General features: G+C 59.7%; 2 protein-coding genes across 34 annotated transcripts in view; one reads left to right on the plus strand and one right to left on the minus strand.

Annotated features, from left to right (window-relative positions):
* The window catches only part of MARK2 (microtubule affinity regulating kinase 2), a 57,640-nt gene extending 36,527 nt beyond the window's left edge, over positions 1–21,113 (plus strand). For 8 of the 32 annotated variants that reach the window (XM_060404076.1, XM_060404072.1, XM_042238331.1 and 5 more), the window contains 18 exons: positions 5,386–5,562; positions 5,803–5,856; positions 8,770–8,818; positions 9,154–9,219; positions 9,309–9,379; positions 9,584–9,640; positions 10,315–10,551; positions 10,989–11,108; positions 11,207–11,306; positions 11,384–11,496; positions 12,466–12,598; positions 12,849–13,030; positions 13,346–13,443; positions 14,185–14,346; positions 14,969–15,226; positions 16,304–16,330; positions 18,269–18,313; positions 18,945–21,113. In XM_060404076.1, the coding sequence (XP_060260059.1) occupies positions 5,428–5,562; positions 5,803–5,856; positions 8,770–8,818; positions 9,154–9,219; positions 9,309–9,379; positions 9,584–9,640; positions 10,315–10,551; positions 10,989–11,108; positions 11,207–11,306; positions 11,384–11,496; positions 12,466–12,598; positions 12,849–13,030; positions 13,346–13,443; positions 14,185–14,346; positions 14,969–15,226; positions 16,304–16,330; positions 18,269–18,313; positions 18,945–19,308 (2,271 nt within the window). In that variant the 5' untranslated portion in view covers positions 5,386–5,427 and the 3' untranslated portion in view covers positions 19,309–21,113. Of the gene's footprint in view, positions 1–381; positions 1,050–5,385; positions 5,563–5,802; positions 5,857–8,769; positions 8,819–9,153; positions 9,220–9,308; positions 9,380–9,583; positions 9,641–10,314; positions 10,552–10,988; positions 11,109–11,206; positions 11,307–11,383; positions 11,497–12,465; positions 12,599–12,848; positions 13,031–13,345; positions 13,444–14,184; positions 14,347–14,968; positions 15,227–16,303; positions 16,331–18,268; positions 18,314–18,944 lie in introns of those variants that run through there. The other 24 variants (XM_060404075.1, XM_060404074.1, XM_060404073.1 and 21 more) reach the window with 20 other exon arrangements.
* Positions 21,114–21,305: 192 nt separating this feature from the next.
* On the minus strand, positions 21,306–26,535 carry RCOR2 (REST corepressor 2). Of its 2 annotated transcripts, XM_015103162.4 has the most exons (12): positions 25,702–26,535; positions 24,927–24,983; positions 24,562–24,642; positions 24,270–24,322; positions 24,021–24,182; positions 23,784–23,908; positions 23,621–23,690; positions 23,317–23,532; positions 22,909–22,986; positions 22,714–22,771; positions 22,345–22,574; positions 21,306–22,226 (listed from the first exon to the last, which is right to left on the minus strand). In XM_015103162.4, the coding sequence occupies exons 1-12, from the start codon at positions 25,826–25,828 to the stop codon at positions 21,912–21,914; spliced, it is 1,572 nt and encodes a 523-aa protein (XP_014958648.2). In that variant the 5' UTR covers positions 25,829–26,535; the 3' UTR covers positions 21,306–21,911. The 2 variants fall into 2 exon arrangements, with proteins under 2 accessions (XP_014958648.2, XP_027815584.1); XM_027959783.3 differs by lacking the exon at positions 22,345–22,574.
* Positions 26,536–27,008: the final 473 nt, after the last annotated feature.

Here is a 27,008-nt window from a genome sequence, read left to right on the forward strand (position 1 = left end):
GAATGCTGCATTCTGTGAAGTAGGACGTCCATCTGCCACTGTTGGACAGCTGGTCCTGTTCCCCCCCCACCCCCACCCTTGGTCCTGATGGCGGGTTTGCCGCCGCTCTCTGGGGCAGCCTGTCTGATTCACACGGAGGCCCCCCCCTCCGCTCGCAGATGTGAGCCCCTAGCCAGGTCCCACCTGCTGCAGGTGCACTAATGGCTTTATGACAGCCTGGGCTGGAGTAAGTCTCCTCCTCACCCTCTCCCAGCTGTTACCCAGCAGAGCACCTTGGGGAGGGTGGGGCAGCCCACTTCCGGGGAGGGGGAGGGAGGAGGAAGTGGATCTAAACCCGCCTCTTTCTCTCTCTGTCTCCCTCCCTTCCCGTTCCCCTCGGGCCCCTTTCCTCCCACCTGGCTCCTGGGTAGTGTCCGAGGACTGCGTGGGCTTCCTGGCCCCCAGGCCCCGGCCTGCACGAAGCCACGGGGCTCTGTCCCCGTCCCTCTCCTTGCCAAGCCCGGGCTTTCTCTGCTAGTGGTGGTTTCGGTTGCGACACAGTCCGGGTTCCCAGAGCCGCTCGGCCTGGCTGCTGCGCTCTTTTTCATTGAGGAGGTGGTGGAAGGTGTCGCCTGCTTCAGCTGAGTAAGGGTGGCTGGCGGCGCCAGCAGCCCCCGCCCTGGGCCTGGCTCTTCCCGGCCTCTGTACTTTGCCCTCGCTGCCTGACAGGTTCTGCTCTGGGCTCTGCTGAATGGAAGTCGCTGGGAGTCCTTGTCCCTTTCTCCAGCCGGGTATGTTGCCCCCTGTTTTTGTTTTGTTTTTTTTGCTGTGGAATTGCCCCCTCCTCTTTCATCCCTCCCACCCCACACACAGGACCTTTGAGGAGTTGCTAAATGGAGCCAGGCACTAACTAGCACAAGGCACCTTCCTGGGAAGAGGCACGGGCTAAGAAACGAAGAGGGTGAATCCCCAGGGAAGAGTCGACCCTCAGGTGGAGTCAGCAGGCCTGGCCAGAGTGAAAGGAGCGAACGAGACAGGCCGAGGCCCCAGGTGGGCGCACGAGTGCCACGGTGAGGGGAGACGGCGTGGGGGCGGCCCCCGGGGCCAGTGCCCAAGGGGCGGGTTTCCTCCGTTCCGCAGGGCCCAGGCGCACTCTGCCTCTGGCCCAGGAGCGCCTGTCGCCCTTCCCAGCTTGGCCCCTTCCCGGCCCTGGGGAAGTCTCGGGACACTCGAGGCCAGCCCTGAGTGCAAGGCCCCAAAGCGTGAGGTTTTCTCGGGAGGAATTGCTGGTCAGAGCCTCCAGCGTTAGGGAAGGGGCCCTGCCTACCTGAGTCAGCGCCGGGCCGCTCGGGGTGGAGGCTGTCTTCCGGGCGAGTCTGGCAACACGCCTAGGCCGGGTTATGAGATCCCAGGTTGAAGGGCCCACTGGATAGAAGACTTTGTTTTTCTTCATCTTCATGCCCTGAATTCTGCCCTCTTCTCGAATGAGGACCCCAAAGCTGCTTAGGCCCAACTTCTCAGTCCAGTCAGGCCTGCTAAGTAACCTGCTTGTTTTGCTATTTGGTTCCAAATCCTACCTCCCAGGGTGACCCCTTGTTCTTTCTGAAAGCTGCCTGAGGGCCATGGTGTCCACTTTCAGCGGACTTCTGAGACCTTTGGGCCCTGCCCATTCTGTGGTGTGGGCCAGAGCTTGGAGGATGTCGTGTTCCGTGTCTGTGCGCAAGGAGGATGGAGGTGGGGGGCAGAGCGTGGTTCTGGCCAGATCCTGTTTAGTTGGCCCAGAAGGACAGCCAGTCGTCAGCCTCCCACCTTGTTGGTGAGGTCTGCGTCCAGGTTACGTGGGCCTAGTCAGAGCCGTGGAAGGGGCCCTGTCTCCCTGGTCGCACCTGCACCCCTGCCTCTGCTTCAGCCTCCGAAGAAGCCACCGGGCGCAGGGCCCTGGGCCAAGGAACGTTTCCTACTGAGGACTTTTCTCTTCTCCCCCCTGCACCCTCTCCTCACTCTGTCCCTCATCCCTGCTGTGGGAACTGTGTCTCAACATGGAAGAGGGAGAGGGGTGAGAGAAGGACTGTGTCCTTGGCATCCAAGAGTTGAGTGGTTTTGTCAGAAAGGGGAACGTGTGGCTTGTAGAGCAGGGAAATCAAAGAACACGCCCCAGCGTTTTCTGCTTGTTTGGGACCCAAACAGGCGGAACCTTCTCTTTGAGGGTCCTGGAGACCTCGCTTGGAACTAACCCTTTGCAGCTGCCCTGGCGAGTCCCCTCCTATGAAGGCAAAGTGGCTGATGCCCAGCTGGGACCTCTCCCCAGCAGGGACATCTTCCCAGCGGGGGGACCCTACATCTCTTGGCCTCCATCTGAGCTGCAACTGGATCAGGAGGACTTGACTTAGATGTGAAAGTCTTGTTGACTATGAGACTTTCTGGCTCTGCAGACAGGCTGTGTAGCATTTGAAGTGAAGTGAAAATCGCTCAATTGTGTCTGACTCTCTGCGACCCCATGGACCGTAGCCTTCCAGGCTCCTCTGTCCACGGAATTCTCCAGGCCAGAATACTGGAGTGGGTCACCCAGCTGTTCCTTTCTCCAGGGGATCTTCCCAACCCAGGAATTGAACCCACATCTCTCATTTCAGGCGGATTCTTTACTGTCTGAGCTACCAGGGGAACCAAAAATAATGGTAATCGTGGTGGTTCTTTATTAAGCATTGGCTAAGGCATTTTACCTGTTCTTTGGAAGGACTAATGCTAAAGCTGAAACTCCAGTACTTTGGTCACCTCATGTGAAGAGTTGACTCATTGGAAAAGACTCTGATGCTGGGAGGGATTGGGGGCAGGAGGAAAAGGGGACGACAGAGGATGAGATGGCTGGATGGCATCACTGACTCGATGGACGTGAGTCTGGGTGAACTCCGGGAGTTGGTGATGGACAGGGAGGCCTGGCGTGCTGCGATTCATGGGGTCGCAAAGAGTCGGACACGACTGAGCAACTGAACTGAAGGCATTTTACATGTTTTCTGTCACTTAATGAATGTGAAATAGGACTGTTTTATCGCCACTTTACAGATAAGAAACTAATGCTCGTAAACGGGGGGAGCCTGACCTAGACCCTCGGCCTGTGGGACGGAGCTCCTCAGCACCCACTAGACCATCTACTGGCACCCGCACGTGGGAGCATCCCATGTCGGTCATCTTTTAGGATTTCTTCCTGCCTTGTAGTAATGTCATCTCCCTCTTAAGGACGTTGTTGATGATAGTAAAGTTAACGTGTTGAGTAAGAGGCAGATTTGGGACCTGGACCCTGGCCGTCTGTCTCTCCTCCTGTACTCTTAAGTCACGCCTCTCTGTCCCAGTGTGGAGGGCGTTTGTTGCCATTCCGTGAAGATAGTGTGCCGCTGAGCCTGGGAATGAGGAGTGGGGAGAGGGTGCTGGCCAGCTGTGCCGCGCAGAGCAGCCCCAGGGCTGAGAAGCATGGAGGCAGAGGGGCCGAGCTCAGGATGGGCAGTCGGACGCCCAGATTAGCTTCAGGGCGCGAAGGACCCAGACCCTCAGGTCGACACTAAATTCTCATTCCAAACTCTGAGGACTTGGTGACTGCCAGACTCCTGCTGCCTTTGGCTCATATCCTCAGAAAATAGGGGCGTGACCAGAAATTTAGGAGGTGAATTAGAGGTTGCCAAGGAAACTTTTCCACCCATCTTCCTCTCTCAGAAGTGGGGGCAGAGGGAGGGTTTTCCTTGTTCGTGGCCCCTTAGGGCTGAAAAGCAGCTGGCTGGGGAAGCATGCTCCTTGCCGAGGAACCCTGGACAGTTCCTTGGGTGGTAACAAGTCATTTCTTTGTGGTTTTTGAGGGTTTCACTGAGAGCCAGAAAGGACTGTGAAAGAAAGAACTTTGAGGCACGCTTCTTTGGTCCCCCTGCTTGCTTCCAGACTGTATCCTCGAAGCTTCCAGGGCAGCTCTGGACGGCTCTGGGACCGAGCTCTGGCTGCCCTTGACCCGCGTGGCGCTGGAGTGGTGGCACCCGGTTCTCTGAAGAGGCAGATCAGGGCTCTTGACCAGTGTTAGACCAGACTCTCAACAGTTTGATTGAGATGTAACTCACATCCCATACAGTTCACCCTTTAAAGTGTACGCTTAAGGGGATTTGAGTAAATTCATGGAGCTGTGTATCCATCACCACAGTCAGCATTTCATTTAGAATGTTTTCATTACCGCAGAAAGAAACCTCAGCCCATAGCTGTCATCCCTAAGGCCCCTCCCCTTAAGGAAGGCCCCTCCCCTTAGGGGAGTCCCCTCAGCCCTAGACTCATCTCTTTTTCCTGTCTTTCTGGATTTGCCTACTCCAGAGTAGGCATTTCATGTAAAGGGAATGGCGCAGCCTGCAGCCCCTCGTGGCCAGCCTTGCTCACTTAGCATACCGTTCTCGAGGTTCATCCGTGGGGTAGCATGTGTCGGTGCTCCTCCTCCTTTCTTTGACTGCCCATGAATATTCCACTGTGTGGATATTTCACAGTTTGTACGTCCATTTGTCAGTTGAGGGGCATTTGCGTTGTTTCCACTGTTTGGCACTTGTGAATGTGGGATATTATGAACGTCCATGGGTGTACAAGTTGTTCTTGGGTGTGTAGCTAGGAGTGGATCACTTGGAACTCTACGTTTAGCCCTCTGAGGACCGTACAGGTGTTCATACAGATGGATGTTTTCATCTGGACGGTGCCTTTTTTGTGTTATGTGTATGTGCCTGTTGGTGCCAATTGTCATTTCTGCTTCCGCACACCCTTATTTGAGCTAGGGGATATCTAAGGAGGGCCTTGCTCAGATCATCATTCCATGTTTTCATTGCACAAGTGTTCATTGAGCATCTACCATAATCCAGTCTACCTAGGTGCTGGGTTGTATCAGTGAATAAATGATACGCGCCTGCCCTCATGAGCTTCCATTCTTACAAGATAGACAACAAATCAACACAAAGTCATACGCAGTAAAGACGAATGTAAAGCCCTGGGTGCCGAGTGCTTTGCAGTAATTTTGACCACATTGCCCCTTCGAGTGTTCAGTTTGGGCCTGATTGAAGTGTGAGCAGGCCACAGGGAGGGCAGTAGGCGGCGCTCCCCTACACAAGGAGGAGGAAGTGTTGGGCTGTTCACGGGGGATGTATTCCAGAGAGTGGAGCCGGGGATGGGACGGCTCGTAGTAGGATGTTGACCCTGGACCCCAGGCTGTGCTCTTTTGGAGTGGAGCGGGGCTCACTTTCCCTCTCCTCTTACTCCCCTGCCTTATGACTTGCTCTCTGCATGCCTCCCTGCCCCCCTACCCCAGCCTCTTAACAATTTTTTGCAGAGAGCTAAGGGCCAGGGCATGGGGAGCTAAAGGGTGGCACACTTAAAGGTGTGCGTGTTTCTACCCGGCAGCCCCCCTTGGGACACCTTGACAAGCCCAGCAGTAAGTCCAACATGCTGCGGGGCCGCAACTCAGCCACCTCTGCTGACGAGCAGCCCCATATCGGCAACTACCGGCTCCTCAAGACCATCGGCAAGGGTAACTTCGCCAAGGTGAAGCTGGCTCGGCATATCCTGACTGGGAAAGAGGTGAGCGCCGGACCTGGGGACACGGCAGCATCTCCCACTGTTGATACCCCAGCAGTAGCGGTAGGGCTACTCCCCAAGGCAGCCTTCTGTTTATCAGCCAGAAATGAGATCTGAAAAGAGAGGGATGCTCAGAGGGATAGGCTAAGAAGATGGCGGAAATAATGAAGGGAGAAGCAGATTTGAATCCTGACCTTAGCGTGGTCAGAGAGATAATCTTGGGCTTTTTTGTCTCTTGTGCAGGTAGCTGTAAAGATCATTGACAAGACTCAGCTGAATTCCTCCAGTCTCCAGAAAGTAAGCTCACAGTGCATCCTGTCCCTCTCTAAGCCTTTGTCAGGGGTCGCTCATCTGCTGGTCCCATTTGGACCTCTTCCTGCACCCCTGGGCTTCCCAGGTGGCACAGTGTAGGAAATTCGGATTCAGTCTCTGGGTCGGGAAGATCCCCTGGGGAAGGAAATGGCAACCCACTCCTGTATTCTTGCCTGGGAAATTCCAGGACGGAGGAGCCTGGCAGGCTATGGTCTGTGGGATCCCCGAGTCGGACATTATTGAGTACGTACAGACACGTGAACCCCTGGTTCAGACTCTCCAGTTATTTTGTTGTCCCCACTATCCCTCTCCATGGCTCTGCTCTCTTCAGGGTTTTGTAGGATCCTCTGTGCTGACTTCTGCTTGGGCTTCCTGGCCTCAGACACTGGCTCAATAGAAGTCTTTCTGCCTCTTCCCAGCCCCTCAGCCTACCTGTCTGACCTACCTCCTGCATCTTGTTATTTTCTGGCTTGTGACCAGCCTGTATGCAAAAACGCATGTATACAGCTATTACTCGAAACATAAGCAGTTGCTTTAACATCTGGAATGATGCAGGGGAGTGGCTCTAAGAAGTACAGGGATAAGAGGAGGCAGAGAACCTGCCCCTGGATTCTGGGCCAGCTCCATTTCAGAGAATGGGGATGGAGGGCTGGGGTTTTTAGAAACTGAACTCCAGTTTCAAGCCTCTGATAGTACATGCAGATTAAGGACAGGTACTCCCAGTTTTCCCTCTCACTTTTAGGCTCCTCCTGACTAACAGTTGGCAAAGTGATTTGCATGTAGTCTTTGCAAGGTGAGACTTTTGCTTCCCTTGGCGTACAGTGGAAACTGAAGTCTTTCTAGCTGGTCAAGGAACCCTCCAGGTGGCACCACATATGTAGGAGTGAGGAAAGAAGGCTTTCATTTGCAGAGGAGGGACAGCTTACCAGTGACTGTCGGTGCAGAGCCAGAAACAGCCCTCCCCCCACCGCCCTGGGCTCAGGCAGTTTAGAGGAAGGAAGACGTCTCCCATCGGGCTCCCAGAAAGCAGCCCCTTTTCAGCTCAGTCAGATTTGCTCATTCTCCAGATGACCCTGGCTCAGATTTTCTGACCTTGATTAACCCAGATCTTTTGATCTCATGGCAGATTGAGCTTTCCTTTTCATGAGCACATTGTGTTAGTTGGGTTAGGAGAGGGTATAACCTCATGCTAACAGAGCCAACTACAGCGAGATTGGGAAGCTTGGGGCTCGGGGTTGGGAGTTGTTACTGAGAGAGACACTCACAAAATTAGTGTGGGTTGAGGCGCCATGACACAGTGACGGCCAAAACCAAGGTGTTTCCTATTGTTTTTGGTACCCCTGGGATCCCCTCACGGTTCTTTGAGTCAGAGGAAATGTGGCTGTCATCACCAGGGCTTCCCTGCTGGGAGCTTTCCGGAAGGAAGGGAAAGAGGGCTACTCTGGACACGTTGGCTCAGACCCCACAGAGCAGAAGCCAGCCTGGTATGAGCCATTCGGTCCTTGGAGCATCTCAGGCTGCCAGCGTCGGCTCGGCCGTCCTGTCTCCCACTTGTCTCTTCTCCCTGCCTCTTCCTGACTGGCTGGAAGACACCAGCACCAGACAGATGTCCCTTCTAACCCACTCCATGGCCAAGGCCAGACTGACTCTGGCCAGATCTCTCTGTTTAAATTTGATCCCAGCAGCAATCCCTAAACGACACACCTTGAAGAGACTGGCCTCTTCAGGGCTCTAACCAAGCTCAGAAAAGTCCACGCTCTCCTAGGAGGGCACTCTGCAGGCCCAGCGAGTGCCCTCAGGGGAAGGAGCCCTGGCAGCGGCCTTCAGGCCCCATTTCAGTGTTGCTCCACACTCCTGCCACTGAGCTGGTGTCCAGGACTTCTTGCCTCTTCATCCGCTTTATCTCCTGGGCCAGAGAAGAAAGCAAGGAAAAACCTGGGCTCTAACAGAAAAGGGGAGTGAAGGTCAGAATCAGGTTTTCAAGAGTTGGAAAACCTGTCTCCCATTTCCTTTCCAGCTCAGGAAAGCTCTGGGACTTCATCAAAGGGGAAAACAAGATAGGTTCACTTTCTCCCCATAAAATATAGCCTAAATCAGGTCTCCATACCTCCCCTCAAAAAACAAAAACAAAAACGCAGAACAGCCAGTTCCGCCCCTTGTGCAAGTGGGAAGGCCTAGAAGTTACCGAAACCACACCCCCAATTTTCTGGCCCCCGCAGAGGGGATGGGGTTCATTTCTGTCATTTTTCTTTATGGAAATGTATGGTTTGGAGTCCCTGATTTTGTTTCACAAAGAGAGCGTGAGTGTGTGTAGGTGGATTTGATTAAAATTGGCATCAGCTATATATAGGAGTGGCTTCTTCTGTCACCACCCTGAGGCCCAGGAGAGAAAGGCGCACCCACGAGTGCTGAGCCCTCTGACTTCTGTAAGTCGGAAGACAGTAGGGTCCCCCTTCAGAGCTCCCTGCCCTTTCACACAGACCACACTGGAGTCTGCTTTGTCTGTGAACTGTAGAAGCAGCTCAGGTTCTAAATATTCATGTCCATGGGCTCACACTCCCTCCTTCGGAGGCACCCAGCCAAAACCGTCTGCTGCTGGGGGGCTGGATCTGAGTAGACAGCGCCTGAGGGCACAGCTGGCTCGTCCGGATGCTGCCCCTGAGGGTGCAGGTCGGGAGAGCCCCGCTGGCCTCGTGCTGACCCTTCTTGCTCTCCTCCCACCTCCGGGTCCTTCTCAGCCCCTGGGAACGGGCATGGAAGAGGTGGACTGCCAAACTGTTTCTTCACCCTGCCTCTTTGCTCTTTCGGAAAAAGCATCCTAGTGATGGATCTGTTTGGAGGGGACCTGAGGGGAGCAAGCTGAGCAGGCATGACCCCTGCTGCTATTTTATTTTCCAGCTGTTCCGTGAAGTAAGAATAATGAAGGTTCTGAACCATCCCAACATAGGTGAGGACCGTCGTCATTCCTCTCCCTCCCCCACCGCGCGACTCCAGCTCCCACACGTAGTCCTCCTCTACAGTCCTCCTCCCGGAGGCGCGGTGCCGGCCGGAGTCCGGAGTCTTCCAGGACGCCTCTGGGGAGGCCCGGCTCAGTCCGGCTCTGCCCCTGGAGCTCAGGGCTGTCCTTAGCGGTGTGGCTGCCACGAGGAGAGCTTGTCCTCGGGAGAGCAGGAATGAGAGGGGAGGAAAGGTTTGTTCTGAGGATGCCCCTGTGCATGTCGGGGCTTGACCTGTGACCCCCTGCTGCTGCTCTGACTCAGAGCTTGGCCCTTGCTCTTGCAGTTAAGTTATTCGAAGTGATCGAGACTGAGAAAACGCTCTACCTGGTCATGGAGTACGCCAGTGGAGGTAGGTATGGAATTGCCTCTTGCTCCTGTGTCCCTGCCTTCCCCAGCTCCAGCCAGCTCTGATGTAGACCCCACTCCTGTCACTTGCAGGAGAGGTGTTTGATTACCTAGTGGCTCATGGCAGGATGAAAGAAAAAGAGGCTCGAGCCAAATTCCGCCAGGTGGGTGTGACTCCCTCCCTGGGCTGTGGGCCCAACCTCTGCTCGGGGGGTTGGCATGCAGGGAGTAGCTGCCATCTCTCAGCAGCCTCGGAGGGTCCTTTGGGCCCTCCTTATCAGTGTGGCAGGCTGGAAGTCGGTCACAGGGTCGCAGCTCCACCAGCCCGTGCGGCCGCCTCCGGGCTGACCCCTCTTCCTTCCTTTCAGATAGTGTCTGCTGTGCAGTACTGCCACCAGAAGTTCATTGTTCACAGAGACCTAAAGGTAAGGCACGCTCTCGTCTCCCGTGTCTGAGTCAGGGCTGGGCCGTTCACCTCTGTGAACAGTGACAGAACCGTGACACCCTGATGTTCAGGGAAGCTCTAGCCTGTAATTTTTTTGGAAATGATGAGGAAGCCCCTAGGGCTGCTTCTGACACAGGCCTGTGTGACTGGGCTTGGGCTTCCATTCCCGCCAGCGAGTAGAGAGCCTCTGCCATTCCACCTCTTCCGGTGCTGCCAGGCCTGGCAGCCAGCCGAGGAAACAGGGTTGACTGTCCCACGGCTGCATCACAGCTGCTTTGCAGATGTGAGCACTACCATCTCTGTCCCTCAGATGTTAGTGTGTGAGAGACTACCTCTGGGTCTTCCCGGCCCAAGTCCTCACAGGTGACCACGATTAACCCAGGCCTGACAGGGACGCTTTCCACAGCTCACAGCCCTCAGCCTTCAGATCCCAGCCTTCATACAGCTGCCTGTGTGAGGAGCGGGCTTTGCCACCCTCCTCCAACCCAGCCCAGCGTCTTCACACATATTGGAGGCCGCCCTGGAGTTGGTGGGAACAGTACTAAGATTGAAGATGACTTCCTGTTTTTTCCTTCCGTTCCCCTCAGCTCCTTCCTGTCTGGTGCCTTGGTGTGGTCCACTTGGTTCCCTGACATTTTCCTTCTTACCTCCCAGGCAGAAAACCTGCTCTTGGATGCTGATATGAACATCAAGATCGCAGACTTCGGCTTCAGCAACGAATTCACCTTTGGGAACAAGCTAGATACCTTCTGTGGCAGTCCTCCTTATGCTGCCCCAGAGCTCTTCCAGGGCAAAAAGTACGATGGACCCGAGGTGGATGTATGGAGCCTGGGAGTTATCCTGTACACACTGGTCAGCGGATCCCTGCCTTTTGATGGACAGAACCTCAAGGTGGAGTGAAGTGCAGGCTTAGATCATTTGAATTCTCATTTCTTCTCTTGGCCGCTGGTCTTGTCCCCGACCTCTCACCTTCACTGCTTTTCCACATTTTTCCTGAGCCAGAGCTTCAGAGGGCTTACTGAAGGTAGCAGCTATTAAAAGGCACTATATACCCAGCATCATAATCTCAGTTCTTCTCTTGAGAGCTGGGATAAATTGTATGTTTGTTCACCTCTCCAAGGCACTCAGGATTGCAAGCCTCCGGCTCCTGAAGCCCGAGGGCGTGGGGTGTCTGACAGCACCGCCTCTCTAGTGAGGGGCCTTGTCCCAGGCCCTCTGCCTCTTTTCATATTTCGTTTCTATCTGCCTGGACAGTCAGACTCTCAGGAGCCTGGATGTTAGGTTTCTTAAACCCTTGTCCTTGGGTGATTTAAATTTCCCTCCTACAGGAGCTGCGGGAGCGGGTACTAAGGGGGAAATACCGTATTCCGTTCTACATGTCCACAGACTGTGAAAACCTGCTCAAGAAATTTCTCATTCTCAATCCCAGCAAGAGAGGCACTTTAGAGGTGAGCAGCCTGAGACTGTCTGGCCAGGTCCTGGGTCCCAAGGAAACCTCCAGGCTGAGTTCTCCCTCTCTGCCCTTCTCCTTCCCTTTGCTCCCCAGCAAATCATGAAAGATCGGTGGATGAATGTGGGTCACGAAGATGATGAATTAAAGCCTTATGTGGAGCCACTCCCTGACTACAAGGACCCCCGACGGACAGGTGAGGCTGTGCTGGGCAGTGAGGTTGAGCCTGCCTGGGACTCAGGACCTGCCTTAATTGTGTGCCCTCCCGTGCAGAGTTGATGGTGTCCATGGGTTACACGCGGGAAGAGATCCAGGACTCACTGGTGGGCCAGAGGTACAACGAGGTGATGGCCACCTATCTGCTCCTGGGCTACAAGAGCTCCGAGGTGCGTGCCCCGGCTCCATCCCCGTGTGTGCCGTCCTCTGTCAGCAGCAGCCCCTTGCTTCTAGTGGCTGTTGAGGGCAGACCTCATTTCCGAGTAGCTGTGTGGCTGTACTCTCTACTGACTGATTTTAAGCCCCACCTCTGGGGGGGCGCTAAGGCCCCTCTGGCCTTTGCTTTCTCTGATCGCCATCAGTGGTTCAATAGGAAAGCTGATGGGGTCGGGCCTGGGTCTGGGTTACCACACGGTGAGTATATCTGGTTCATTCTGTGTTGGTTAGACAGGGTCTCGGTCCATCTGGGTCAGTTCTTTGTTGCCCCCAGGCGTGTTTCCATATGTTTTGTGTCTGTGTCGAGAAGTCTTGGGATTCCTGGGTGCTTTGTGCCTTCCAGGAGCCGTGAGTCTGTGTTACTTCTGCTCTGTGCTCATGTCTGGGAGTGTGTATCTGGGGGCCTATACGTCCCCCCTTCACGTCTGTCCATCTGGAGGCCTCGTGATTGTTGCTCTGCTTGTCTGGGTCACCATGTCTGCACCTGAACCCATGGGTCTCTGTGGGAGTCGGGTCCTGCTTACCATCTGTGTGTCCCACTTGCACGCACGTGTGGCCTCCCTGTCCCCCTGGTGGTGTCAGACTCCTTTTTTTGATTCTTAGCCTGCTCGGGAGGTATTGGGGGATGTCTCTGAGTCTGAATGCTTCTTTTTGCGTGCGCGCGCGTGCCCGAGTGTGTGTGTGTATATGTGTCCGTGTCCTTCTCTGAGAGTGGGGGTCTTTGTGGGGAGGTTGGTGTGTCTTTGGCTGTTTGTCAGGGTCTGCATTGCTGCTTGTTTTTCTCTGTTTATCTAAATGCACTTTGGTCTTGCAGTGGGTATGTCTCACGGGAGCCCAGGTGGATTTGTGTCAGGCAGGAATGTGGCACGGAGGTGGGCTTGTGCACAAGCAGCTCTTCATCCCTCCCTCTTGTGTTCTCGCAGCTGGAGGGCGACACCATCACCTTGAAGCCCCGGCCTTCAGCTGATCTGACCAATAGCAGTGCCCCTTCCCCCTCCCACAAGGTACAGCGCAGCGTCTCCGCCAACCCCAAGCAGCGGCGCTTCAGCGACCAGGGTGAGTACTTCCGAGAGTGGCAGGTGTGGGGCACAGCCCTCTCCGGTGGGTTCTGGGGGCTTCGGGTGGCACAGCCGAGTTTGAGTCCTGTTCAGCCCTTACTAGCATGTCCTTGGGCAGGTCACTGCAGCACACTTCCCTCACCCTGTGAAACGGGGTTGCTGGCCACAGGTAGGAAGCATGAAGCGCACGGTGGGTGTTCGGTGTGCCGCCCTCGCCCTTACGCGTTCCCACCGTCCCTCTGGCCCAGCAGCTGGCCCTGCCATCCCCACTTCCAATTCCTACTCTAAGAAGACTCAGAGCAACAACGCAGAAAACAAGCGGCCTGAGGAGGACCGGGAGTCAGGACGGAAGGCCAGCAGCACAGCCAAAGTGCCTGCCAGCCCCCTGCCTGGCCTGGAGAGGAAGAAGACCACCCCCACGCCCTCCACGGTGAGCCACGCCCCTCCCCCTCCTGGCCAGCCCGCCCTCTCTCCCAGGCCCCCACCCTGCCTTCTTGCTGTGGGGCCGGCCCTCTCCAGGCAGCTCCTTCCTTAACCAGACCCGGCTTCCTTTGGCTGCCTACCTGACCTTCCCTCCTGGGCCACTTGTGCTTACTGTAGAAAACCCTGCCCCCCAGAGTCAAAGCAACATCCTTTCTCCCCGCCACGCCTCCCGCCATTGCTCATGGTAGAAAGGGGAGAAGGGAGCTGGATTTGTGACCACTTTGGTTTTCTGTGATATAGCTCTTCCCCTTCTTTCCCACAGAACAGCGTCCTCTCCACCAGCACAAACCGAAGCAGGAATTCCCCACTCCTGGAGAGGGCCAGCCTTGGCCAGGCCTCCATCCAGAATGGCAAAGACAGGTGAGCAGGCCTGGGCCCTGCCTGCCGTGCCCCCCGGAGCCACTCCCCCAGCGGTGACGTCTGTCAGCAGCACCCTCCCCTCCCGCTCCCTGGAGTCCCGTCCTGGCTCTGTCCAGTCCAGCCGTCCACACGCCAGCACCTCCCTGCTCCCCCCCTCCATCTCCTCCTCCCTGTGCTCCTGTGACCGCTTCTTGCGGGGTACCCAGTGTGACTCCATGACCATCTCAGCCACCTTCTTGCTCCTTGACCGCAGCCAGGGCATGGCAACTGTGCTGTTCTGGGCATCAGTGCCCCAGGGACCCCGGCTCAGGGCAGAACCCAGAGATGCCCACTTGAAGGGTGCACACACTGAGGGTGACTCCAGCCGGGCCTGTGAGAGCAGAAGCCCCTGACCTTGACCGTCGGTGTTGATCTCTTGGCTCCTTGTCTTCTGAGCTTAATGAAAACTCCCCTTAGCAGCACCCTGCTCTTTCTGGCGACAGCACGTCCTTGTTCTTGGAATTCCTAGGAGACCAGTGCAGCCCGGGGGCAGTGGCCTCCTGTTGGCTTTCACGCCCTGCCCTCCGCTCCGCAGCCTTGCCTCCCTGGGCTCTGACTTGTGCCCCATTGCTGCTTCTGGACCTGACATGCATCCTGCCGAGGCTCCCCTCTGGCCCTTCCCGCCCCGCCCTTGCTTCCTAACCAAGCCTCCTGCCCCCGCCCGCCCCTAACCCAGGCCTCTCCGCTGCTTTTGTCTCCTAGCCTAACCATGCCAGGGTCCCGGGCCTCCACGGCTTCTGCTTCCGCCGCGGTCTCTGCGGCCCGGCCCCGCCAGCACCAGAAATCCATGTCGGCCTCCGTGCACCCCAACAAGGCCACTGGGCTGCCCCCCACGGACAGTAACTGTGAGGTGCCGCGGCCCAGGCAAGTGTGGTGGGGCAGCTGACGCACTGCTGCCCTCAGCCTGCCCCCCTCCACCCCCCACAATTTCTTCCCACCTGGGGGTCCTGCTTTGTTCTTGTCATCTTAGCCACAAGAGGCGGCTGTCTGCTGCAGCCGGGAGGTCGAGGGAAGCAAAGTAGCTTACGGCCCTCTTCTCCTCCAGTTCTCCCTCTCAGAACAGACATGCCCGAAGCCGCCCCGAGGCTCCAGAAGGAAGCCTTTTTGTTCTGAGCCTTCCTGGACTTCCCTAGGACGCGGGGACAGTCAGCATCACAGGGACTCAGCCCTTGAGGGTTGGTCAGCATTGTCCCCTGGAGGTTCCAGTCTGCCGAGCTCCCAGGGAGCTGCTCCTCTCCAGCCTGTACTGCTCTCCACACACGAATCCTTCCCTGCCTCCCTCCCTCCCCGAAACCATCTCCTCCCCACTCCCCCTTACTGGCGTCCTCGGTGGTCACATCCCTTCCTTCTGTGTCCTCTGTGGTGGCTGCCTCCCTCTGCCCTAGCTTCCCCTTCCCTTTTCCCACCCCAGGGCGCTCCAGCCACTGGCGGGGCCGCCACCTTGTGCCCTGATGCATTTCCCCCACCCCCACCTCTTTTCCCACAGCACAGCCCCCCAGCGTGTCCCTGTCGCCTCCCCCTCCGCCCACAACATCAGCAGCAGTGGTGGAGCCCCAGACCGAACTAATTTCCCCCGGGGTGTGTCCAGTCGAAGCACCTTCCACGCTGGACAGCTCCGGCAGGTGCGGGACCAGCAGAATTTGCCCTACGGTGTCACCCCAGCCTCTCCCTCTGGCAACAGCCAGGGCCGGCGGGGGGCCTCGGGGAGCATCTTCAGCAAATTCACCTCCAAGTTTGTACGCAGGTGAGTAGGGGGCCTAGGGCAGCAGAGAGGGTGAGGGCAGGCCCTGCACCCGCCTGGGGGAGGGGATAAGAACGCCAGGGGATAAGAACGCCTGGGGTTAGAGCTGGGAGTAGGTCCCTAGGGGGTTAGAAGCAGCCTCAGGAAGCCTAAGAAAGTGAGTCTTGTTGGCACCTGAGGCACTCAGACCTGTCCATCCCTCTCAGGCCTTCCCAGCTCCTCATACACACCCCTTGTTCTCTGGCCCAAGCAGATGGCCGATGCCGCCTCCTCTCTAGGAGAGTGTGAACTCAGATGCTAAAATAAAAGCCCCCCTCTTCTCTCCTGGGTTCCCATGGAAACTTATATTTGGTGACGCAGCTGCAAAGTCATGAGGCCTGAGCCAGGCTGGGCCGGCAAGGAGAGTTTCTCCTGGTTTCTTGTCTCCCCCCGTTTGACCTCCTTGCTCCCCACCCAGTTGGTTTTGTCTGTCGCAGCCATATTCGTCTGCTGGGCTGGACGGGGTGGGGTGGGGGTGGAGCAGTGTGCCAGGATGAAGGCCACGATTTAAGTGACTGCTGGGGGCCCAGGGTGGCTCCCACGCAGCCTGCTGCACTCTGAGGCTTTCCAGTGTGGGAACCAGGGTGGAGATCCTCTCCATGAGGTTTCTCACTCCTGCCCCCTGATGACCCATAGAAGCAGCGTTCATCCTTGAGGTGCATCCAGCAGCCGGCCTCGCGGGGTGCTCCCTGTCTCCATCTCCCTGCTTCCTCAGCCATCTTAGCGAAGCTCAGGATACAGCAAGCAGGAGGCTTGGAGAGAGTGGGTTTGCCTGCCCTTCCTCCGTACTTTGCTCCACTCAGCTAGTGTAGCCAGGCTGGGCCCCTTTCCACCTCGGCATACAGCTGTGGGGCTGCAGGGTGGGGCATGAGCAGATGGGGGTGTCTGGGACTCTAGTCTCGCTGAGCGGCTCTTCAGAAAGTGGGGGTGACCCTTGAACCTGTAAAGCCCACTCCCCACCTGCTTATCCACATACCGTCTTGTTGGTTTTTTTTTTTTTATTTCTTTTTTTATTTTGTCTTTTTTTGTTTGTTTTTTTAGAAATCTGTCTTTCAGGTTTGCCAGAAGGTAGGCGTTGAGCCCGCTGTGTGTGTGTGTCTGTGTCCTGCCTCCATCACTAACGCCCCTCTTTGGCTCTTGCGCCCTTCTCCATCTGCTAACCATGTCTGTGTGGCACTGTCTCTGCCATCTTAAAGGGAAGACGACGGCCTCTGACAGGGTGGCCCACGAGGCCACGTTTGCCCACTGAGGGCAAATGGCTCTGAAAACAATGGGCCCGTCCCCCAGCGAGGGGGACCTTCTCAGGGAATTCTCCCTTTAAGATTGTCTCCTCCCCCTGGCCCCCTACCCCGGGTATTGGTCACAAATTGTGATGGGCTCCTCTTCCGGCCGTTTCCCGTGTCTGTGCATGCGCTCTGAAGAAGCTCCACCCGGGTCAGAAGTGTGTCTGGGATGGTGTCTCACTCTGGGTCTCCTGGGCCTCCTCTTCCCTGGTGCCCTGAACTGCAGGTCCTCTGGGATGGCAGGACTTCAGGGGCGCTGCAGGGACACCAGGGTGTCCAGGCTTCTGCCTGACGCCTCAGGCCCGAGAAGCCTTTGCCTCTTGAGCGGGGCACAGCACCCCCTTCTGGCAGCTCCGTGGAACAAGCCCAGCCCTCCCCCACCCCAGCAGGCCTCGGACCTCCAGCCTTTGCTGGGCGGCTGGAGCCAAACATCCTCTCTGGGCTGTGTTCTCCAGTTTCGGCCTGTGGCTTCCTACAAGCCAGGAGCTGGGCCATCCTACCCCTGCGCCCTGGCAGCAGAGGGAGATCCCCCCGCACTCAGGCACCTGCCTTCCTGGGCCAACTCCTGGCTCTGTCGCCCCCAGCCCTGCCTTCGTCCTGTCTGGAGGCCTGGGTGGGCCGCGTACCAACCTGAGGAGCAGGTTGGAGCCCTGGTTCCCCAAGGCCGGCAGCCCAGGCCCTGCCCTGGGGCGGGGACACCTGACAGGCACCCAGTGCCCGGCTGACAAACGGCCGAGACAGGGTCTCCAGGCTTTCCCCCTTCCGCCCGCCGCTCCCCACCCAGCTCTTCAGTGCATGGCTGGCTGTTGACTCATGGGGCCCCAGTGGGGGCCTCCACCCCCGGGGCAGGAGCCAGGTGGGGCCCGAGAGCGCAGCCAGGCTCCTTCCCCTGCTCGGCGCCGGCGCCTGCTCGCCGCGCAGGTTGCAGGTTGCAGGTTGCAGGTTGCGTTCTCGTGCGTCTCGTCTCTGTGTCCTTTTACATGTACCGCTGCTGCTCGCGCTCTCCTCCGTCCTTGCTCTCCTCCGCACCCCCAGTTCCCCGGCTCCAGGCACCCATCTTCCAGCCAGGAGCTGGAGAAGCCGCTCAGCGGGGCCAGACCTCTTCCCCACCCACCCTCCCAAGGTGTCTGCCCTGCCCTGCCCTGCCCTCCGTCTCCCTTCTGTATCAGCAGATGGCCTGGCAGGCAGGGGAGTTATAAAAGAAAGAGGGAGGCAGGCCTGTCTCCAGCAGGCCTCAGGGCCCTTCTCCCCCCCGATCCAGCCCCAGACACTGAGCCCCAGGCACACTCCCAGCAGGTCTTAGCCCTTTGAGCCTCCCAAGATAGGCCTCTATTTATCCCCTCGCCCCTTCCCTCTAAGAGGACCGTGGTTCTGAGACCCAGCCGTGGGTCCCTAGAGCAGGAACCCCCTCCCCAGAGCCCTGCCTGTGGACTGTGTGCTCCATGAGCGCCCGCACGTCCACACCTTCCTCCCCGGCTCCTCGCTGGCACGGATCTCCGTGTGGGGAGGGCCAGCCCCCCCCCCCACCGTGCTGGGCTCCCTGTGGGAGAGGGACGGTCAAGCTGCCAGCTTAAGGGGCCACGGGCCACCAAGCCTCACGGCCTGCCAGTGATGGGCAAGTGGCCTTCTGGGCTGGGGTCCCGCCCACCCACCGGTGGCACCTCCCCGGACCCGCCCTCACAGAGGTCCCAGCACTAAACTCTCCCTCGCTCTGTTTTTTGAGGAACCTGAATGAACCTGAAAGCAAAGACCGAGTGGAGACGCTCAGGTGAGAGAGGGCTGGAGCCAGCGCCGGCCCTGCGCGGGCCACCGGGCTCGTCGCGAGCCTCCTGCTCCTCTCTTCCTTCTGCCACACGGCTCTTCCTCCTGTGCTTCTGCCCTGGCCCCACCCTCTTGGGGCCTCCCTGTCCTCAGAGCACCCCTCACCCCTACTGCAGCAGGTGTGGGCCCTTCTCCTGAGATCCGGTGGATTCTGGAAGCAGGAGCCTCAGGTCGGGTGGTTGGGGCTACAGACTCCCACCCACGGAAAAGCTCAGCTCTCGTGAAGCAGCCACTTCTCTCTGTCCGGTCTGTGAACTGCTCGGGGCTACTGTGCAGTGCGCCCCGTTCTTCCCCGACCCAACCCTCTTCGAAGGAAAGCATGGAGCTATCAGCTTGTCACCTCTGGCCAGGGGCTGGCTTCTCCTCCCTGCTCTGCCCTGAGACCGGGGTGCAGGACTGCCCACGCTCCTCGCCCCGCTCTGCTCCCCGAGCCAGCTCTAACGCTCCCTCTTCCAGCACCGCTGCCTCCGGGGCACCCTCCCGCTGTCCTCTCTGGTCTCAGGGTCCATCTGCCAGGGGGGTGCTCCCGTGGGTGGGACACCGCAGCCCCCGCCTGACGCCCGCCTCTGCCCTCCCAGCAGACCTCACATGGTGGGCAGCGGCGGCAACGACAAAGAGAAGGAAGAGTTTCGGGAGGCCAAGCCCCGCTCACTGCGCTTCACGTGGAGCATGAAGACCACGAGCTCCATGGAGCCCAACGAGATGATGCGGGAGATCCGCAAGGTGCTGGACGCCAACAGCTGCCAGAGCGAGCTGCACGAGAAGTACATGCTGCTGTGCATGCACGGCACGCCTGGCCACGAGAACTTCGTGCAGTGGGAGATGGAGGTGTGCAAACTGCCGCGGCTGTCTCTCAACGGTGTTCGGTTTAAGCGGATATCGGGCACCTCCATGGCCTTCAAAAACATTGCCTCCAAAATAGCCAACGAGCTTAAGCTTTAATAGGCTGCCAGGAGTGGGGGGCGCGGAGGCGGCCAGCTGGACTTTGCTGCTGGGGCCGGCGCTCCGCCCGCCCGGGCCAGACTGCAGAGATGGGTCGGTGTGTCTCCCCTGCTGGCACTTCCCCCCTCCCCGCCCTTCTCAGTTTTTTCTTCCATGTTTGTGGGGGATGGGAGATGGTTCTCTCCCCCTCCCCACGGCTACCCCTGCCCATAGAGCCCCCCTTCCCCCCTCTCTCCCACAGGAGGCAAAGGAAGGGGAGGGAGGGGGTGGGGGGGGCAGGGCTCCCCCTCGGTACTGCGGTTGCACAGAGTATTTCGCCTAAACCAAGAAATTTTTTATTACCAAAAAGAAAAAAGAAAAAAAAAATTTCCCAGCGGCCACCTTTCCTCCCTGCCCCATTGGGACAGTCGAGACTGGATCTGTGGGGTTTCCCGGGAGGGTGGCTCAGGGCTGGAACACTCTCAGGCAAGAGTGGTGGAGTTCCCTGTCAGGCCCTCCGCCAGGCCCACTTTGGGCTTCTCCCCTCTCCTCTCCTCCTTCCCCTCCAAGCAAACCACCAGAGGTGGCCTTCCCCTGACCTCAGGCCCCTGGGCTGGAGGCCTGGGCGGCTGGGGGCTGGGGCGGGGGTGCCGGGCAGCCCAGAAGCGGGGGGCTGGCGGCGGCCTGGGGCTGGCAGGCTAGGCGCGGGGCTCGGCCTCCCTCCACACTGTATCCTCTGCCCCTCCTTCCCCAGAGGCTGGGCATTTCCTTCCACAAGCTGCTGTGGGGACATTTGTTCCCCTCCTCAAAAAGTCTGTGCCATCTTCTCCCACCCCCTCCTGGGTAGAAGGCGGGGCTGACCCCAGGGCTGGGAGGGGAGGGGACCACAGGGCAGATGGGCCCCCGGCCCCCAGGGGCCGCCCGGGCTGCTAGTCTCCGGAATAGGGACAACGGCATCCTCCCTTCTGGGAGGGCCTTTGTCTGAAAGCACAGCCCCCTCGCCGGTCCTCTCCCCGCTGCCCCTCTTCACTGGCATTAATCTGGGCACCAGCTAGTTCCGTAGCAGTGACTTCCCTCGCCACTCATCTCGGCCTTGCCTTCTCTTCCTCACACTGTCGCCCCTCCTCTCAGGAGACACTGCCCCGGGCCTCCAGGGCCGCCTGGCCGAGGCTTCGGAGGGCAGCAGGGCCGGGAGCCTCTGCCCTCCACGGGGTTGGGGGACAGGTAGGCCACGGGCCTCCCAGCTCGCCGACCTCCGCAGCCAGGGTGGGAGTGGCTGGTTATGGGCGCTTGGCTGGTGGCAGCCGCTGCTTCCCTTAATTTATTTCTCTGCTGTTTCTGTTCTTGAGAAATTGGGGGAGGGGGTCCTAAACAGAGGCTGCCTCTACCCTCACCTGAGTTGTACATTTTTTGTGATGGGTTTTATTTTTTATTTTATTATTTTATTTTTTTTTTTTTGATTTATGATGACTCCACCCCTACTCATCACCCCACTCCCAGGCCTGGCTCCATGGCAAGTCAAGCCCTTGGGTCCCAGGAAGGGGCCTCGCCAACCTCAGCCCTCCCGCCCGCCCCAAGCCCTGACCGTGGGCTTCGGCTCCTACCAAGGGCTCCCCCTCCTTCCTTCCCTCCCCCTTCCTGCCCTATGGAACAGCCCGGGTGCTCCCAGGGGCCCGGAGGGCAAGGCTTGGCTCCCTAAGGGGGTGGTGGCCGGCGGTGGGGGGGCGGCTCCCAGGCAAGGTGGCCCCTCCCCACCCAGCCCCCCTTCCTGCACTTAGTTTCTCCTCTGGATCAAACACGTAATAAAGAGAATGTTTGGAATCTGAGCTGCCTCCTCCTGTTTCTCATCCCATCTGGGCAGGGACCCAGTCCCCATGGGCAAGATATGGCCCAGCCCACCTGCCTTGCTGGGGAGAACTGATTGCTGTTTGGGCCCTGGAGAAGGGACAGCGCTGGGTGGACCCATGGCCCTGACAAAGACACTAAGCCTGGAACCCTTAAACCAAAAGAAGATTCAGTGAGCTTGAAGGTTTTATTTTTAAAAAACATTGAAAAATAAACCCATGTCTGCATATGTTCCCAACCCTCCTTACTCTATCTAGGCTGGTGGGCAGGGGGACACCCTCAGAGCTCCTCAGCATCCCCACCCGGCTCCTGAAGACAGGAGAGCTAGCTCTCTGGCCCCAAGGGACCTCTCTGCCCACCTCCCCCCTCCAGTGCCCTCCCCGCCTCACCCAGACTTATTGCTACAAGAAGAGAAAGAGGAAGAACAGCCAACACGTGAAACTGTCCTCGCCCCCAGCCCCACACTATGGTCTCTACCCCCTACACGAAGGGCAGGACCAAAGGCCAAGCCCTGGCCACTGGGAGGCGGTCATTCCAGTCCCAGCCAGGAAAAGAAAGTACCCTCAGGCCAGCTCACAAGGCCCCAGACTCTGGCCGGGCTTGGCCACCGGAAACAACGTGCAGAACCCACGGGGCCAGCTGTGCCAGGCGCGGCAGCCCTGGGTCCTGAAAGACCTGGCGCAACCTCTAGTCCCTTCTGTCCTTGGTGAAGCCGGAGGTCCCCAGGGACGCCCAGCCGAGGGCTTCTGGAGCCTCTGGTTGTCGGAGAGCCTCAGGGCTCAGAGCGAGGGTGCCGGAGGCTCCAGTGGGGCTCCAGTCAGGGTGGGTGGGGGCTGAGGGCCAGGGCGGGCACTGTGGCGGGAGGCAGCCAGGGCAGGGCGGATGAGAGGTGGTGGCGGCTGGTTGGGGGCCAGCCGGGGCTGAAGGAAACGGCCCTGCTGGAGTGGGGGTGGCTGGCGTAGCAGGGTGGGGGCCGTGGGCAAGGGTGGCCTCAACAGTGGGGGTGGCTGGGACAGCGAGGTGGGAGGTGGAGGAGGGGGCGGCGCAGGGGGCCCCGATCGGGGTCCTGACGTGGAGACGGATGTGATCTGGACCTGAGAGGAGACAGAAGGGTGAGAAACTGGGTTCGAGCACACCCTCAGCCCATCTTTAAGGACGGAGGTGGTGGTTCCTCTCCTCTCTCCTCGCAGCACTTCTCTCTCCCCTTCTCACCTCATCATCTTCCTCTAGGGCTGGGGCTGGCAAGGGAGCCCCTCTCCTAGCCTCCTCCATGGGGACCGGGGCTCCAGGGGCCCCATCCTGCTCGGCCTCCCACTCCTGCAGCACCTCCTCCAGATTGAAGCGGCGCCGGTAGCTCACAAAGAAGGTCTTCACCTGGGTCAGAGTCTTGTTCCCAATCACCTCTGCAATAGCCCCAAAGTCTTTGCCATACCTACGGATGGCTGCAAGGGTCAAAAGGGCAGCAGAGTGTGAATACCGCCTTAGATCTAGTTACTTCCCTGATCCTTCCCCTCTGCCCCAGCTCCCTGGGGGGAAGGAGACACTCCTGGGGCCCTCTGTTCTCTCCAGAGCCTCACCCACCTTGTACGGCCAAGAGCTGCTCATCCGTGGTCCAGCGGGAGTTGAACTTGGTATTGGCCTGCAAAGCAAGGGATGGATCCTTGAGACTCAAAAACGGGGGAACAGAGGGCCTGCTCTCCAAACAAAACTCCCCTTTCTTGCTCTGCCACCAGACAGGGTCCCTCCTGCCCCCCAAACTTGAAAGAGCAGCCTCACCTCCGGGGGGCGGAGTGGATCAATACCGCCCTCCAGGGCTTGGCGGAGGCTGCTATTGGTCTGCTTCATGCTTTGCACCTGGGAAGGTAAGTCAAGAGAGGGCCGTCAAACTCCACGCCAGGAGGCCATCAATAGCAACCCTCACCCAGCCATCTACCTCATCTCATCGCTCACAACCATTCAGTAGGGGAGACACTGGGGTTTGCCCCTTTTCAAAGACCAGCGTTATTTATTTATTTATTAGTGACCAAAACAGAACATCAAGTTACCCAGAAACCCAGAGGATGGAGAAAATGCAGGCTTGGCAACCATACAACCACCTCCCTTACAGCTCAGCTGCCCCCAGTTAAGAGTCCCCAGCTGCCAACTGTCCCCTCTCACAGCTCCTCCTTCCCCTGGGCCCCCTACCTGGCGCTTGAGGGAGATGAGCTGGGAGTCAAGGCCTCGAAGCGTGAGGTTGGCAAGGTCCGGGCTCCCTGACACTGCGGTGAGGCCCTCAGGGCTCAGGTACATGCCTTTGGGCGGGCGCCTCCGAGTTCTCAGCGGATGGTGGCGGTACTGGGAGCCCTGGGCCTCCTTCTTTCCTGGGCCCGGCCGGGCATTCAGGGGCCGAGAGGGCAGAGGCTGCCAGGGAAGAAAGAGGAGGTGAGCGGTGCAGAGCCCAAGGAGAGGGTGGGCCAGCGGGCGGGCCAGCAGAGCTCTGCACCCTCACCTCTCTCTTGGGGTCTCCAGCATCCGGCTCCCCCTCACTCACGGCTCCTCGTCCCTCTTCAAGTTCATCGCTGCTTACACGGGGGCCAAGGAGCGGGTGAGGCAGGGACTAGGGGCTGCAGGAGCGCTGTCTACCCCCACCCACAGCTTCCCCAGGCCCTGACCTATCTTCCTTGTCCTTTCGGCCCCCAAGCCGCCGAGCCTGTCTGTCCATCACACTGGTCCGGCTGCGGGTCTTCTTCCAAGAGTAGTAATACTTCACCAGGCTAGGAATCAGCTTGTCAGGCAGCTGGGGGCAGGGGGCAACGCCAGAGGCTGGAGCCCACCTAAGACTCCAGGCCCCGGGAAGGCTTATCAGAAAGAAGGGCCCGAGGAGCGCCGACAGGGGTGGAGGGCTTTACCATCTGCTGGATCCGCTGGAAGCACTTGCCATGGAAGCCAAAGGCCTGTTCAAACAGCACCTTGTCCTCCACCGTCCACTCATCCGGGAATGGGGTGAAGTTGGCCAGGTCAGCCAGCGACTTCTCTACGTCATGTTTATGCCACAGGAGCATGCCCAGTGCCTGGCCCAGGAGAGAGGAGGACTCGGGCTCAGCCGCCCTCAGCACCGTGCTGTCTCCTCCCCGAATCCCTGCGGGGCTGAGGCTCACCTGCTCGATGTTGTAACCGTGCTTCTCCTTGGCCATCGCAATGTACTTGTCAACTGCAGAGGCGGGAGGAGCCAGCTCTTGGAGGAGGGGTTACAACTCCTAACCCAGGCCTGTCCAGACAGGGGTATGCCCCCAGGGACTAGGCCCCTGACCCTGAGCCCCAGGGCAGGGGTTGAACCCACATGTCTCAGCCTCTAGCCCACTTCTGAGAAGAGCCGGCCGGCAGCGGATAGGAGAACCAGGCCCCCAGCTCCCAAGGGTATGCATGAACCCAGGATCCCACCCCACTCACGCTTGGCATCTGACACACAGTGGTTGGGGGACCACACCAACATCCCCTTCAGCTCCTTGTTACTGTAGCGTGCGGGGCTCTCTGAAAGGCAGAGGACAGAGGACACCATCACCCAGGTGGCCCTGGCCTGGACCCAAGGCCAGAGGACAGCGGAGTGAGGCCTGTGAGGTGAGGCCCAGAGGGGAAGGAGGCGCAGAGGACCAGACAGGAAGGCAGAGCAGGAAAACTAGCCATGCCACAGGGCCGGCCACCCACCCCCGCCTGTCCCACCAGTGGGCGCCAGTCAAGGGCTCCCTCAGGTGGGGCCCAGGGCCAAGCCATGGGCCCCCAAGTCCCCTCCCTTCACAGCCTGTCCTGCCACTCACCAGGCTTGCACTCCGGAATTACGGCCTGGTAATTGGTTCCAACGCGGATCATGCTGTCTGTGGAGCCAGGGGGAGGCAGTCAGGACTCCAGGGAAGGAGGATGGGAGGATGGGAGGATGTGGCGGGGGAGGTGGCTGGCCTGGAGTTCTTCCTGACCACCCAGGGCCCCCATCTTCCAGGAGGCTCACTTTTCCCTGATCATCTCCTCAGTTACCCTCAGTCACAGAAGCAACTGGAAAAGGGAGAGACCTTGCCTAGCTATAGCCCTGGGGCGGGTGGGGGGGGGGGCGCGGAATACGGGCCAGTTTTAAAGCCCAGGCCCAGCAGAGCCCTTTGTTCTGACTTAGTGGGGGGGCGAGGGGGGTTGGAGGGCTGCCCCTAGACCTGGACCACAGCCCTGCAGGGAATCCAAGGCTCCTCCCCACCACATGAGCCTCACGGCTTGGTGTGGAGGTGTCTTTCCAGCTCCTGCCCCGGCCAGACCTCACTCCTCTGCAAGGTGGTAAGGTATGAGGAGCCTAAGCTGTGAAAGGGAGGGACGCCTGAGTACCTCGGGGGCTGAGGGCAGGGAGGGGGCAGGCAGGACTGCCTCCCCGGCAGCTAGGGGCCCAGCCTCCAGATTCCCTGTGCCGGCTTGGGGAGAGCAAAGCAGAGGCTCCTATTGAAGGAGGGCAGGAGCCATGCCTAACAGTACCCCTGGGGTCGGCAACTCTCCCCCGCGCGCCTCCCCCCGCCCCGGGCCGGTGCGCCTTTAACCCCAGGCTGCCGGGCTCACCGTGCGAGTGCTCCTCCTCGCTGCTGTCATCCTCCGAGTGCGGCTGTCCGCCGTTGGGCGCCGTCTTGGCCCGGCTGCGGGACAGGATCCCGGAGCCCGCGCTCGGCTTCTCCATCACCGAGGGCATTACCCCCGCCCAGCCGCCCCGGGGGGCGCGGGAGCCTTCGCAGAGCCGCGGTGGTTGCCGCGCTCGCCCGGAGTGCCGCGCCCGGCCCGGCCTGGAGGGGTCGCCACTGAGGCTACGAGAGCCAGGAGGTCAAGCGTGGCTAGGGTCCGGCGGAGCAGAAGCCCAGCGGGCAGCCCGGCGCTCTCCGCGACCCCCAGAGGTGAGGGCTTCAGAAAAGTTTGTGTAGAAGTGGGGTACGCGGGGGAAGAGCCGCAAGGTCCGGTGCGGCTGCGGCGCGCTCGCTCTGTACGCCCCCACGGAATTGGGGGCTCCCCGGAGAAGTCGGGGCAACCTGCCCTCGGGGCGCCGTGGAGCCCCAATTGCCCGCCTGCCCACGCAGTTCAGCGAGCGGGCGCTGCGGCGCAACTGCCGCCCGCCCCCGCCCCTCCCCGCGAGCTCCGCGTCTCTCGGCTGCACCAGGATGCCCCAGTCCCCGGGCGGGGACCCCTGTCCGGACCAGACCCCCGCCTGCGACGGCAGCCGGCGGCGGCGGGACGGCGCGCACGGCGCGCGGCGCTGGGGCAGAGTTGCCGGGAGGCGGGGGAGCGCAGCCGCGGGCGCCGCCTCGCACCCTAGCCGGCGCGCTCGCTCGCTCGCTCGCTCTCCCCGGCGCGCTCGGGCTGCTCGCTCGCCCGCCCGCTCTCCGCCGCCGCTCGCTCCTCGCGCACACAATGAAGCTGCTGGCAGGGAAGTAGTGCCGGCTGCGGCCTCAGCACCCCTCCCCCAGCCGATGCCTCCGCCAGCTGAACATCTGGCCCTGGGGTGGGAGGCAGGGCCCGGGGGGCGGGGCCTGGGGGCCGGGGCTAGACCTCCGGGGGGTGGGGTCAGGACCCGGGTGGCGCGCGCTTCCCTCTGCCTGCCCCCGGGACTCGCAGACTTGCCCCCCAGGGGGAGACCCTCTGCCCCCCCAACCCCACCCCCAGGAGTAGCCAGGGGTCAGCCCCACCCACGCGCACACCAGCCCCACACAGCAGCGGGCTCGGGTTACCGCCGCCTGCCCCGGGGGCCCTGAGGCCGCCTGCCCGCCCGCCCGCCCGGGTGGAGCCCAGCTTTTCCTTCCATTTCCCTTCCTGCCAAGGAACTCCCCGCCCCCCCCTTCCGCAGAGGGGACCCCCCCACGCACACACACATCATGCGCCCT

This window comes from Ovis aries, chromosome 21 (assembly GCF_016772045.2).
Source record: "Ovis aries strain OAR_USU_Benz2616 breed Rambouillet chromosome 21, ARS-UI_Ramb_v3.0, whole genome shotgun sequence".
Classification (NCBI taxonomy): domain Eukaryota; kingdom Metazoa; phylum Chordata; class Mammalia; order Artiodactyla; family Bovidae; genus Ovis; species Ovis aries.

What these genes read in the sequence shown, in the direction of transcription:
- RCOR2 (XM_015103162.4), bottom strand. Translation starts at nt 25,828, where the DNA reads ATGCCCTCGGTGATGGAGAAGCCGAGCGCGGGCTCCGGGATCCTGTCC. An exon ending in CGAAAGGACAAGGAAGATAG is followed by an intron (nt 23,691 to 23,783) that starts GTCAGGGCCTGG and finishes CCGTGTAAGCAG; the next exon opens with CGATGAACTTGAAGAGGGAC. An exon ending in ATCCACTCCGCCCCCCGGAG is followed by an intron (nt 22,772 to 22,908) that starts GTGAGGCTGCTC and finishes CTTGCTTTGCAG; the next exon opens with GCCAATACCAAGTTCAACTC.